Source organism: Myotis daubentonii, chromosome 4 (genome assembly GCF_963259705.1).
Source record: "Myotis daubentonii chromosome 4, mMyoDau2.1, whole genome shotgun sequence".
NCBI classification, from domain to species: Eukaryota; Metazoa; Chordata; class Mammalia; order Chiroptera; family Vespertilionidae; genus Myotis; species Myotis daubentonii.
In genome coordinates this window covers 91,632,343-91,645,956 of record NC_081843.1, presented here as the reverse complement: position 1 = coordinate 91,645,956, position 13,614 = coordinate 91,632,343, and the positions used below count along the sequence as shown (strand labels likewise).

The following is a 13,614-nucleotide window of genomic DNA, read 5'->3' as shown; positions in this document are numbered from 1 at the left end:
TCTGTGAAGGTGACTGCAATTAAACAGGAAATCAATAACATCTTAAAACATTTCATTTGAGCCTATACATTGTATATTTTTTAATATAACAACATTTGTTTACCACATTGGTCCCCTAACACCTTGGGGAATCCCTGAATCCATAGTTATTTCCACTGAAAATACCTACAATACAATCTAAAGGAGATCGTTTTAAATGCGCCGTTACAAAATAGAGAAATTGTTTTTTCTTTAATGTTCTCCTAATGTATTTATATTATTTAGTTTGGATCAACTTCTAGTCTCAGCGGGGGACCAGCAAAGATTACAGTCTGTTTTGTCATTGGCGAGGTCGAAATCTACCATCCTGACTCTCATGCAGGAAGCGAAAGCACAATCAGAGGTGAGTGAAATGCAGGGAACACAGGGACACAGAACTGCTGCCACGTCAGTACCCAGGTACGGCCACGCACTCAGAGGTCCATGAGCCCTTCTCCAGGTCTCCTGTTGTGAGCTCACAGCCCAATCTCACTTGCTTGCAGACTGCCGTAGAAGCTAAACCTTGTCTTGCGTTTTTAGGTGCCAGATTGGTGCAGTTGCTCATTTAATTCCCCAGTGGGGACTAGTTACTGACCTCCCCACCCCACCCTGCATTTGGAGTTTGTCTGCAGAGAGTCCTCAAAGGTACTTGTGGTGGAGAATGAGCACAAACTACCTGTCAAGGTCGCCACCTGCTGGGCAGATGAGTTAATGCCTGTGTGGCCTTGCCCTGGCTCCAAGTGTAAGAGTTTCTAAAGCCTGGGGTTCCAGACAAAGAAGCTAAATAGTCATAAAAAAATTGGATGTGACGGTAACAGTAACAAACCAGGGGTTCCTATCTAGAATACTTCTCGGGACTATCCACAGAGATTCGAACCCTAAGAAATGAAAATTTTCTACTTAGAGAAAAAAGCAAGTATAAACAATTTTCCTTGAGTACCTGGGTCACTGATATCATCCAGAATTCTAACACTAGAAGGACTGTGACACTGGCCTCCAATGAGGAGTGAGCCAGAGGGAGAGGAGGTGGGTGGGATGAGACCAGTGGCCATTAGCGGCCTCTCCTGGTTCTCCGCCTGCTGGTCTGGGTCTGTGCAGCCAGGAAATACCGTGAGGCATCTAGCATTTTTCACTTTTAGTTAAAGGGACTAATCTATTGTCTCCTTCCTCCTTCCACTTGTTGCAGTAAGCATTTTGCACGTGGACTCACTTGGCGATTTCCAGTCAAGGTCTGATCACGCTGTGCCAGGGGCCACCTGTACTCATGTTGGATAAAATGGTCTCAACCAACCTCACAAAAGGGAGGGACCCCAGAGTAGACTGTGTGTGCACAGGATGCCAAGCGCCACCTGGAGTCATCTGGGGCCTCCCTCACCTCAGTTCCTATTCACCACCAGGCAGGCAGGTGTTGTGCATGGTGTTGAAGATCATGCTTGTTTTCATCAACATGCAGCTATCTTCAGTTGGTTCTGGGCGAGTACAGATGTCTTCACTCTGCCATCTTTAGACCAGAAGTTTCCTGCCTTGCTTTTTCTCAATGAGTATGGTGTGTGGGTGCTGAAAATTGAACTGTTCAGAACAGTTTCTTTGGCTTCTGAGGGCGCTGTGAGAGACTAGAGTCAAAAAACAAGCCCTGGTCTTCTGGTTTCTGGAGAGCTAAACCTTGGGGAGTCCCTGATGGTGATTCTAGCTTTCCTGATGCTGTACTGAGCTTCTCAGAAGCAAAATCCGGCCTGACGATCGATCAGCTTTCAGTATGCTGTAAATAATTTGAATAAATTAAAGCTTTGGTGATAATGTGTCCCGGGACATGGGAGAGTCCCATTTTCAAGTATTGTCTCTTTGCTCCAATAATACATTTAAATAGAAGTAGCCCTATTTCAGCATCAAACGTTACCTCTGAGCAACTGCATGGAGCTCATCTGCAGGCCACATCTCCCGTTTTTTTAAGCTATCATCGTTCTCTCCATTGAATGGTGCCTGAGCACATATATGGTCGAATTTGCCCATAACGTGGAAATCCCAACCCCCAAAAAGTTCTGCAGGACATTGTGTTGTTAGCATATGGAGCCTTGGTTTGAATGAACTTTAGAGAAATGTAAAATGACTAAGATTAGGTCTTAGGACTTAACTAATAGAACCAACACTTTTCAAATATTGGGTTCCTTTTCCAGCACAATACAGAGGTGGTTTTCTATTCCAACGTTTTCACTTTCTCTTGTCAAAGCAATCCTTAAAGGTTATTAAATTCTTCCTCTATCGCTGTTTGAGAGCACCTGAAATTGATGGATTATATATCACTTGATGGGAAACCCTGCAGATCTTTAAAATGTTTTGAGTCATCTCTAGCGTGTGGGTGGAAGAACTCAAAATTCAGTATAATTAGCACAGCTCATTTTTATTTTAAAATCTCTTATCAAGGTATCTTTAGATCAGTGCTTGAAACATGGGCGGTCTTTTGTTCTTAACCTTAGAACACTACTAAGAATGTCCGATACAGGAGTTGACAGCTCTAATGTACTCTAATATTGTGACATACTTTATACCTTTAAACATACTTTGTATTTTATGAGTACTGGTTCACTGACTGCACGTGGAATCCAGTGAACTGAGCACGGGAGGTGGAGGGCATAGAACACGTAGCCTCAGCGTGCTTTTACCTGGCTCTTGGCACCTACGCGTCTCCCTTTGCTGCTGAACTATAGACATAACTGTAGAATAAGGAATTCCCTTCATGATCAAATTTGGGAGGACACCATTTGGTGGCTAGACTGGCTTCTCAAGCCATGCCTTCCTTCCCGTGGTTCTGTAGCTACAGGCTGGACCCTCGAAAACCTGTAAAGGCACCACCCAGAAGCGCAGCACAGTGGAGTCGTGGCTCCTCTAGTTGAAACCCTGTGAAAGCTCCTGAGGAACCACTGGGTTTCCTGGGGATAAACTGTAGCTCTAGGGGGCTTTGTGTCAGTACTCACCTGTTACTCTTGGCACAGGGAATATACTTTTTCCTTCTGTTTCTTCTCAATAGAATAAAGAAGATGTCTGCTTTATAGTCTTGACCAAAAAAGAAGGCTCGGGTCTGGGATTCAGTGTGGCAGGAGGGACGGATGAGGAGCCAAATGCAATTGTGGTGAGTGAGGATGTGGAGATGCTCTCGGGGAAGTCATGCTGAAGCAGTTCTGAGTTCGAGTAGGACAAAACTCCCGTCAGTGAGTTCACAGGTTGCTGGAGTTTGTTCACGGCCACCTGAACAAAAGGAGGAAAAGCAGTACATAATATTTTCATCGACAAAGATAAGACTTTTCACACATAAACAGGCTAAGTGACCTATTAGGTGCCAATACACATAAACACAATTATGTATAGCCTCGAATTCACCTCAATACTTTGTTTATTCAGAAAGACATTAGAATTAACTGGCCATACCCGCTTTTGCTTATGAAATTACTTAAGAACCACCACCTTTAAGTTTTGCATCACTCAAGCCTGTGAGATCATTAGGGAGATGCCACCTTTCCTGGACAAGGTCAGGTCCTGTTCCTCTTTGTAGTGTTACTGCCCCCTTGAGTGTTAGGCACTTATCAGACATGCTGCTGGGCACTGACGTTTGTCATTCCACCCCTCACACTGAATGTGTTTTTGATATACACCAAGTGTTTGCATGACTTGGGAAATTTGCCATTAGAAGGTTCCTTTACTGCAGACCCTTGGCTTTTACTGGAGGTCATAAATGACTTTGGCTTGTCCTGTCCTTGTCCCAGGTCCACAGGGTATTTTCTCAGGGGGCAGCTTCTCAAGAAGGGACTATGAACCGAGGGGATTTCCTCCTGTCAGTCAATGGTGCCTCACTGGCTGGCTTGGCCCATGGGGATGTCCTGAAGGTTCTGCACCAGGCACAGCTGCACAAAGATGTCCTCGTGGTCATCAAGAAAGGAAATGACCAGCCCAGGCCCTCCACCCGGCAGGAGCCACACACAGCCAACGGGAAGGGCTCACTGTCCAGAGAGACCATCTCCTTGGAGCCTGGAATGGGAATGGGTAAGACAACCCCCTCACCAGCCAGCAGGGTGTGAGCAGCATAGACTCGGGCTGAACACAAAGGAAAATAATGGCCATTACCTTATTAGTTGGGTCAGAGAAATTAAATGTAGTGAAGTCTAGTGTTTGTGGATGCTTCAAACAAAAGCCGTGTTACAAATAACTTATTAAAAACGACCCAGTAGTTAAAGCCATACTATTGAAGGCGTAAATGACCATTTGACAGCTTCTCAATGTCCTAAGGAAGCCCTTTTGAATTTCCATCCTATTAGGCCTTAAGTGGTTGGTAAGTAAAACAAGAAACCCTTGTTCAGGGAGACTGAAAGGTGAGAGAAGCTCCAGGCTGAGTTTTGTCCTGGGAACATCCAGAAAGGAGGGCGTTTAAAGACAGTCGCTGCACTGTCGTCCCAGGCTCCACAGTAAGCCACACTAAGCGCTGACTCAGAATGGGCACTGCTTCTGAAGCACAGGCTGGGTCCCAAGTGGGACTTCAGTCTTCACGGAGACGTGCACCGACACGGGGGCCTCTGGAGATTTCTGCTTGGGCATAAAGGCATGCTCCACCCTTGCAGAGGGTTGATTAGAAGAGCAGAGGTGCAGGAACTGCAGGAACACAGCCAGGAGGGGAGACCAACCCTAACACTGGTCTCAAATGTTGTCATCAGCACTTCAAGGTAAACGGGACACGACAGGAGGTAGTGAGTGTCCCTGTTGTCTCCATCTTCACTGCAGGGAGAAGAGGAGCTGCACAGGACGCTCTGTGTGTTGAAGTACTGAAGACCTCGGCTGGGCTGGGATTGAGCCTGGATGGAGGAAAATCATCCATGTCTGGGGATGGGCCCCTGTTCATCAAGAGAGTGTACAAAGGTAATGTCCCAGAAAACACAATCCACCGTCCACTATCTATCAATTTCTGTGTATGCAGTGCCCCTTCCATTTGGAAATCAAATTTGTTTTAAAAGATCTGAAGTGTTTTTCATGCTTTATAACAGGGATGGCGAACCTTTTGAGCTCGGCGTGTCAGCATTTTGAAAAACCCTAACTTAACTCTGGTGCCATGTCACATATAGAAATTTTTTGATATTTGCAACCATAGTAAAACAAAGACTTATATTTTTGATATTTATTTTATATATTTAAATGCCATTTAACGAAGAAAAATCAACCAAAAAAATGAGTTCGCGTGTCACCTCTGACACGTGTGTCATAGGTTCGCCATCACTGCTTTATAACATACTAGGGCCCCAGTGCACAAATTCATGCACCTTGGAACTGTGGGCTGCGAGGCTGTGGTAGGCACAGGGGCAGATCTTGGCCCGGCCCCTCCCACCACGGCCCCTGGTCCAATCTGCTGGCTCCGCCACTGCTCCCATGCACTGATGGCATGAAGTGATTGGGGCCGGCGCCAGCTGTGGGTGCGAGCCCCAATCGCCCCTCAGGAGCAGGGGGAGGTAGAGAAGTCCTCAGGAGCTATCGGGGCCAGCAGCACCCGCTGATGGTGCCGAGCGATCAGGACTGGTGCTGGGCACCAGTAGCGGATGCGAGTGGGGCCAGCACTGGCAACAGGTGCGAGTGCTTGGTGGGACTACGGTGCCCGGAAGCAAATAATTTTCAGTAACAACCAGAGTCTCGCCCCAATGACAGGGTCTGGCGCCCCTGCTCACCTGCTCCACCATCCCACCGCAGCCCACGCCTGCCATGTTCTGCACACGCCCCCTGGTGGTCAGGACACATCATAGCAACCAGTTGTTTGGTGGTTCTGCCGTTCAGTCTACTGGTATATTAGCCTTTTATTATATAGGAGGATAGGGTTAATGTGTGTTAGCCCTGTTGTGTTTTACACATATTCACTCATGTCATCCACATGACAATCCTACCATAAAGGTACTATATCACACCTAAGGTCACAGGTATAAGTAGCAGACCAAGAGTGAACCCAGGTAGCCTGGCTCTAGAGTCTGTGCCCCTAACTTCTACACTGTATCTCTAACTCCATGTTCCTGTCTCCCTGTTCTTAATCTGAGTTATTACTGATGACATTACTTAGCTTGGTATGTTCACATCAGAACAGCCAGTCAGGGGTACTTAACACATTGCGTACCACATAGAAATCTCTTAAGACATACGCCAGGGACTGCACGTTTTTGGGCAAACTGCACGTTATTTAAATCATCATAATGCACTTTAGGTGTTGTTTTTCAGTAATTATAACATTTTTATTTACAAAAACAAACAATTAACCCTTTGCGGTCGTTTGTCTACTCTCAGCCACCAAAGCTTTTTTACCGTTCCGGTCGTATGTCTGCTCTCAGCCACCACAGCAAGGAACCGTACGAATCTTAACTCTAGTCATTCATGTACCAGTTCATAATTTCTCTGAAAGCTCTTAAGTGTCTAAGCGACCTGGTCACGAACCAAAACATTGCCCCGACAAATCAGAGATATCAAAACTCAATATAAACAAACGTGGTCGTTCCACACTCGCCATGCAAAACATCGTGGCGAGTCAGTCGCCTTTTGAGAGTGAAGAAATCGACAAGCTTTGGAGATACTTCGCAGAATTTCAAATAAAGCTTTACAAATTAGGTTTAACTGTAATTAGGCATTCTCGCTTGTTAAGATATTTCAAAATAATACTCCAAAATGGCAAAAAGAAAGTTACCGAAAGAAGTGTACTGCGAATCTGAAAGTAACGATGAAGAGTTTTATTTTGGCACCTTGAATACTGACTCTGACGTAGAAAGTGATAACGTTTGTAGTGATTCTATTAGTAGTGACGTAGTTCCAAAAAAGAATTAATAAATCTTGTTTATCCTTCATAATCTTGCATGTTATGTATCACTGCTCTTTCAATGGAAATTAATTCCGACCAGTACGACACCCATGTCCAAATTTAATACGACCGCAAAGGGTTAAAGATGTTGGTTACGATATCCAAGTTCGGAGACTGGGTGCTTACATGCCCAGCCGTGACTGGAGATTACTTCGACTCCTTAGAAGCTATAACATATTTCTGTACTGCAGCTTTGTGTATGGTCTAGCAAGTTTATAAGCTTTCCACATACACATCTAACACAGTCGTAGTGAAGAAGTGCACAATAGCTGTGCACTTAACATGGAAAAAAGGGCATTGAAAGAAAAATTCCCCCCAAAAGAAAAAAAGAAAAATTCCCAAATATGAAAATAATTTTCTCAGAAATTTTACGGCTCAAAAAACAGATATAGCTATTCCATCCTAAATTTCTGAAAATCATTGTTAAATATTTGATGTCAATATATATATGATTTTAGTTGGTTATAACGATTGATAAAATAGAAATATAGCTGGAAGAAAAGTTCAAATCCAACCCACTCAAGGACATAAGCATTTTATGTTAATGATAGAAGCAGATACTGTCTTTAGTATAACACAACCTAATACTAATTTTTAATAAGACAATGCTAATAATTAGTATATTAAATATTAGTGCTGTTTTATTACTAAATTTAATATTAACAGCATCAGTGTTATATTAAATATGGTATATACACACCCACATTATTGTTAGTTCAAGTTCATGAAAAGACCTACTGTTTCCTCCCATTTCACTTTCTTATAGTCTGGAAATTGCAGTCTTAACACATTGTGGACTAGTAGTTTTATTGCTAGCTTTACCCAATGGCCAGATAAGTTTCTATTGAACGAAAAAACATTTTACATAAATGTTAAAGGCACGCTTTAAAATAAAATATCCATTGCATTTTGAAGTTACTTATTACATGTTCTTACAAGCTAACATCTTTTTAAAGTATGATACTTTGTAAAACACTGTAATATGAAGCGAGAATTCTCGTGATCAGCGCGCCATCTGTTAAGGACCGCTCACGAGTGTTCTCGTTTTTCATGCCCATGGAAAAAGGAGCGAATCTAGATACTTAATGTAAATTTTGTTTGGTCCCTCTTCATAGAGGAAAATGTTTTACGCAGTACCATACGTTAAAAAAGTACTAGGAACTTTAACCCTTTGCGGTCGTATTAAATTTGGACATGGGTGTCGTACTGGTCGGAATTAATTTCCATTGAAAGAGCAGTGATACATAACATGCAAGATTATGAAGGATAAACAAGATTTATTAATTCTTTTTTGGAACTACGTCACTACTAATAGAATCACTACAAACGTTATCACTTTCTACGTCAGAGTCAGTATTCAAGGTGCCAAAATAAAACTCTTCATCGTTACTTTCAGATTCGCAGTACATTTCTTTCGGTAACTTTCTTTTTGCCATTTTGGAGTATTATTTTGAAATATCTTAACAAGCGAGAATGCCTAATTACAGTTAAACCTAATTTGTAAAGCTTTATTTGAAATTCTGCGAAGTATCTCCAAAGCTTGTCGATTTCTTCACTCTCAAAAGGCAACTGACTCGCCACGATGTTTTGCATGGCGAGTGTGGAACGACCACGTTTGTTTATATTGAGTTTTGATATCTCTGATTTGTCGGGGCAATGTTTTGGTTCGTGACCAGGTCGCTTAGACACTTAAGAGCTTTCAGAGAAATTATGAACTGGTACATGAATGACTAGAGTTAAGATTCGTACGGTTCCTTGCTGTGGTGGCTGAGAGCAGACATACGACCGGAACGGTAAAAAAGCTTTGGTGGCTGAGAGTAGACAAACGACCGCAAAGGGTTAACAGAAGTTGAACCTGTTTCCCTGCATTTATTGGCCATTTGGATTTTAGCTATTGATTTCCTTTGTTCAAGTTTCTCTTTATTTTTTATTCTTTTGAAATATCTTCTCAGCTGCTTAGATTTTTCACAGAAAAGGTTACAGATTTGATTTTTTAAAGTCAGGTTTCTTTTTATGGGTCTCTCTCCTAAGACTATAAACATATTTTGAGATTTTTCTCACTGATGGTTTTAGCTTACTTAGACTTCATTGTGAATACCATGGAAGTACCAAGCCCTCATTCTGTATTTGCTCTCACAGGTGGTGCAGCTGAACAGGCTGGAACAATAGAAGCTGGGGATGAAATCCTTGCCATTAATGGGAAACCCCTGGTTGGGCTCATGCACTTCGATGCCTGGAATATTATGAAGTCTGTCCCGGAGGGACCTGTGCAGTTAGTAATTAGAAAGCATAGGAATTCTTCCTGCAATAAGCATGAGTAGTGACACTCACATTTTTTATAAGAATCTGCTTTTCTCTGTTTCCTTCGTATTTCAGCAAGTCAGAAGGACGTCTCGAAACAGCAGAGAAACACTGGTGTAGGCAAGGACTATAAAAATCTCCACATTTTTACTAACAGATGATGCTCGACTCTGGAAGCCTTCCCTGGATCACCTAGGCCAGGAGGGTTCGTTCTGTTCCGGTATCTGTCCCTGACCTTTCGCTGTTACTAATGGGGATATAAGACATGGCAGGGTGCCTTCTTTCATTTCAAACATCCTTCGCTTCTCTTGGCCACCTCTCCCAACATCCCAATCGGGACAACTGGGGAGTCTACACAGGCTGAGGGACAACACAAATGTCATGACTAAATGGACTCTAGTTTTTTATAATTTTGTAAGCAAATACCAATGCTTTAAGCACATTCAATGGACAGAACTGTAGGTCTGTATGTTACCCTGAAAAGAAAATGAGACTTTAAAATATAATAATCAATTTATGACCTAATGGTTAGGCTGAGCTCAGGAATTATCCAAAAATGAAAAAACAAAATACAGAAAGTGGTATATTTTAGTGAGTGTAAAGTGCAATATATGGCTGCAGAGTTCAACTCAGTGAGTTACTGATCACAGTGAAGTGTTGGTTATGGTCTAAAAGTGTCGATCGGAAGGCTGTTTTGCAGAAATGCAGTTCTGATAAACTGTACTAAATAGCCATGAACTTGCTGCTTACAATGAGCAGAAAGTTCCAGCTTGGAAAGCACCTTGTATCTAGTTTGGAACTTATCTTGAGTAAGTGCTTGAATTCAAGACTGGTCAACACAAAAGCAGGCAAAAATATCAGTCACTGGGTTTCCATTTCTATATTTTATGTACTCTTAACAGTAATTTAAATTTTTAGAAATCAAATATCTTTTTAGTATCCTTGGATTTATAAACATAGGCATTATATTTACCATCCAAATAGAGAGGATCGTTAAGCGCCCAGCCTGTATTGTCTTCTGGACGAAAAGTATAGTGTGACTGACTGGGCGCTTAACGTGTTAAAATGATCCACTTAGGGAACTGTTTGTTGTTTTTCCCTCCCTTTCCCAACAAGCTTATAAAATGTATCGTTTCTAAGCATTGGATCACTTTTCCTGACCTGGGTATTATGACATATCTCTGCAGTGACTGAAGTTTTTGCTTCTGTTTTGCAAATTATTCCTTTTGTCAAAACTGTTTCCCTGCAGACCACTGTAACTCACGCTGCTAGTGAAACTTGTCCCAGCTGCTCTCCTTTCGAAGCATGAACTTTGTAGGTGCTGTTCCTTGCTACAAAATTGGCTTTTCTCCCCTCATACTTCAAACCGTCATCAGCTTCCTTTACCAAAATGGAGGAAAATGGAGGAAAGTGAGTCACTTTCAAGGTAAAGGAGCAGTACTACTATGTAGTTACAACCCAGATCCTTGGGGGGGGGCACACACTAGCTGACTGAGTCCAGGGAATACAGGTGAGACTGTACCTGTGCGCATGACGACGCTAAGGTTTTATGTTGGAGCTTCTTTCAAAAACTATAGCTTGAGTCTATGGCTTAGAGAGAACAACACAAGTCATCATACCCCCGGATCATGGAAGCACTTGAGCTGTCACTTTGTGCATCATTTTTCTGGGTGATTAATCCCAGTAAACCTCTATGGAGTTGCCCAGAGAGGTCTCTCAGATGGGAGTGAAATATCTGATTGGTGTGAGCCCCGATTTCTCATCAGGAATGAGCTAGAAAGATCTAATTAATTTAGCTTCTACTTTCACTACAATTCCAGGTAAGATACTATAGAAAGTCAGTACAAGGTGCATGCTAGATTGTTTTTAAGTCTCTGGAGTCAGTTTTGTGGTTTCTGTTTTCTTGACATGCAACTATTTGAAATCAACACTGAAAACTATTTTTTGCCTCTACTCTTCCAGCTGTGCCTCCTAAGAAACAGTCCTTTGTGAACAGACAGGAATTTCTAGAGCAATGGGCTGGTCTCCTCCTGGGAGTCCCTGATCCTCACTCAAATCTGAGGAGTGCAAGGGTAGACCTCTGGCTCATTAAAATACGTTAAAGTCATCAGCCATTTCTAGTAGATCTTGCCAGAATGGTTCCCTGGCTAACGGTTGGAACATAAGGGAGGAAGCAAAACTGTTTTTGACCCTAAGATAGAGAGCTATTTATTTATCTTCAGTGTTCGGGCATGATTAGTATTTCTAATTAGTCTAATAAATTCCCATACTTCCTGAAGTGAACACTAATGGTATTATCCTACTAAAACTTTCATTGTTTTTTTTAACTGGTCATTCACAATAAGCTATGAGGCTAAATATGTGTTATAACATGTAAATTGTAGTTGCAAGCATAGACCGTGAAGGTTGAGTTTCACTTATGTTCTACCAGACACATCTCATTTGATTTTATGGTTGACTTAATTGGCACCACACCTGTTGTATGATATACATAATCCTTTATTTATGTAAAATAAAATGCCTTATATTATTAAAGAGTTAAGTGCAATAATATGAAATAGCCTGTACATTTTTAAATGTCGCCAAGTTATGTAAACCCACATCTCTGTAAACAACTTTTTTTAAGTGATTTTAAAAAAATAAACACTCTGCTTATTACTTGTTTTTCTAGTTCTGCAACTACAGAATAACCTTTTAAATTATCAAGATAGTAAATGTTTATTGTTACCTAAGTGGGTGAAAGGTACAAAGGCAACAGAACTCAAGTCAACCACTCTTTCCCACAACCACACTCAGAATCTCACACAATCCAAATTGTTCACAACCTCCTGACCTTCCAGATTGCACTACCCTTCTTCCCACTACTGCCTCTTGTCTTCAATTTCAACAAGCCCACCCTTCATTCCCATATCTACTCAGACCAGACGCCATGGTGAGCTCAACAATCCCCATCCAGCCCACAGGCTCAGCTCCCTCACCCCAACTAAATCCTGGATCCTTCCAACGAGCCCACTTCTTGGTTCTTACACACCGATTCCTAGAGAAAATACCACAATCACTCCAAATGATGCTGCTATAAATTCATGGTTTCCAACCTCAACTGGGCTCTTAAAGTTTCCTTGTCAGTTTTTTCTTTCATTCTTCACAACGACCACGTTCTTTTTCTCTAAACCCTGACTCATTATTATTCCCATTAAAGTCAGGAATACACTCAGAAAATATGTTCACTAAGTTAAACAACAATGTTCTGGAAGTACAAGCCAATACAATTAGACAAACATTTTTAAAAGGGGTACATGATATAGTGAGGTACATGTAAACTCAAACACATCAATGTAAAAATGATTAAAATATTACAATTTAGTAAGGTGGCTATCAAAAAGTACTCACCAAAACAAGAACTTACCTAAATAACCAACAGAACATATGGGAAAAAACACCTAATTCCAACAGCAATGGAAAAATATATTTAACCTTAATTAGCCAAGACCAGCAAACCTAAACACAAACATATTCTATTAAGACACATTAAAAAAGGTAACTCGAGCCCTAGCTGGTTTGGCTCAGTGGATAGAGCATCAGCCTATGGACTGAAGGGTCCGAATTCGATTCCAGTCAAGGGCACATGCTTGGGGTTGTGGGCTCGATCCCCAGTAGGGGCCATGCAGGAGGCAGTCAATCGATGATTCTCATCATTGATGTTTCTCTCTTTCCCTCTCCCTTCCTCTCTGAAATCAATAACATACATATATTAAAAAAAAAAAAAAGGTAACTCGAACAAATGGGAGATACAGCTTATTCGTGAACAGAATAACTCAATGCTATAAAGATTTCAGTTCTCCCAAGACTAATCTATAAATAAATGTAACTCCAACCATAATCTCAAAAGACTTTTTTAACCTGACAAAATTATTCTAAATTCCATTAGGTAGGATAAACATGTGAAAATAGCCAGAAGAAATTTGAAAGTATTGTAGGAAGGAGATAGCATTATCACAACATTATCAGGAACTATAATTAAAACAGTGCTCTTCTTCTTCTGAACTGGACATGCAAGCCACCTGAAAAAAGAGCTAAATATATGTATAGATAGTATTTCTAAATTCAAAGAAAATTCAAAGGTAACATTCTAAATTGGTGGCAGAAAACATAAGATTATTCAATAACTGGTTTTGGATAAATTAGCTATTTGGGGGTGGCTGGGTGGAGGTGAAAGCTGGATCCTTGCAACAAAGTATATCCCTGATAACAAAATTGCAGAGTAGTCACAGATTTAAAAGCAAGAAAGGAAAAAATGCCCTGACCGGTTTGGCTCAGTGGATATAGCATCGGCCTGCAGACTGAAGGATCCCAGGTTCGATTCCAGTCAAGGGCATGTACCTTGGTTGTGGGCACATCCCCAGTAGGGGGTGTTAAGGAGGGAACTG

General features: G+C 41.6%; 1 protein-coding gene and 1 long non-coding RNA gene across 17 annotated transcripts in view; one reads left to right on the top strand and one right to left on the bottom strand.

Moving 5' to 3' along the window:
• The window catches only part of PDZD2 (PDZ domain containing 2), a 327,541-nt gene extending 315,696 nt beyond the window's left edge, over nucleotides 1-11,845 (top strand). For 12 of the 16 annotated variants that reach the window (XM_059694709.1, XM_059694715.1, XM_059694714.1 and 9 more), the window contains 5 exons: nucleotides 265-382; nucleotides 3,044-3,145; nucleotides 3,777-4,053; nucleotides 4,786-4,920; nucleotides 9,026-11,845. In XM_059694709.1, coding sequence (XP_059550692.1) covers nucleotides 265-382; nucleotides 3,044-3,145; nucleotides 3,777-4,053; nucleotides 4,786-4,920; nucleotides 9,026-9,207 — 814 coding nt within the window. In that variant the 3' untranslated portion in view covers nucleotides 9,208-11,845. Of the gene's footprint in view, nucleotides 1-264; nucleotides 383-1,204; nucleotides 1,324-3,043; nucleotides 3,146-3,776; nucleotides 4,054-4,785; nucleotides 4,921-9,025 lie in introns of those variants that run through there. The other 4 variants (XM_059694710.1, XR_009452690.1, XR_009452689.1 and 1 more) reach the window with 4 other exon arrangements.
• LOC132233662 (uncharacterized) lies at nucleotides 66-10,567 on the bottom strand. The gene is made up of 3 exons (XR_009452691.1): nucleotides 10,452-10,567; nucleotides 2,991-3,261; nucleotides 66-1,777 (listed from the first exon to the last, which is right to left on the bottom strand). It is a non-coding gene; the product is annotated as an uncharacterized LOC132233662 (long non-coding RNA).
• Nucleotides 11,846-13,614: the final 1,769 nt, after the last annotated feature.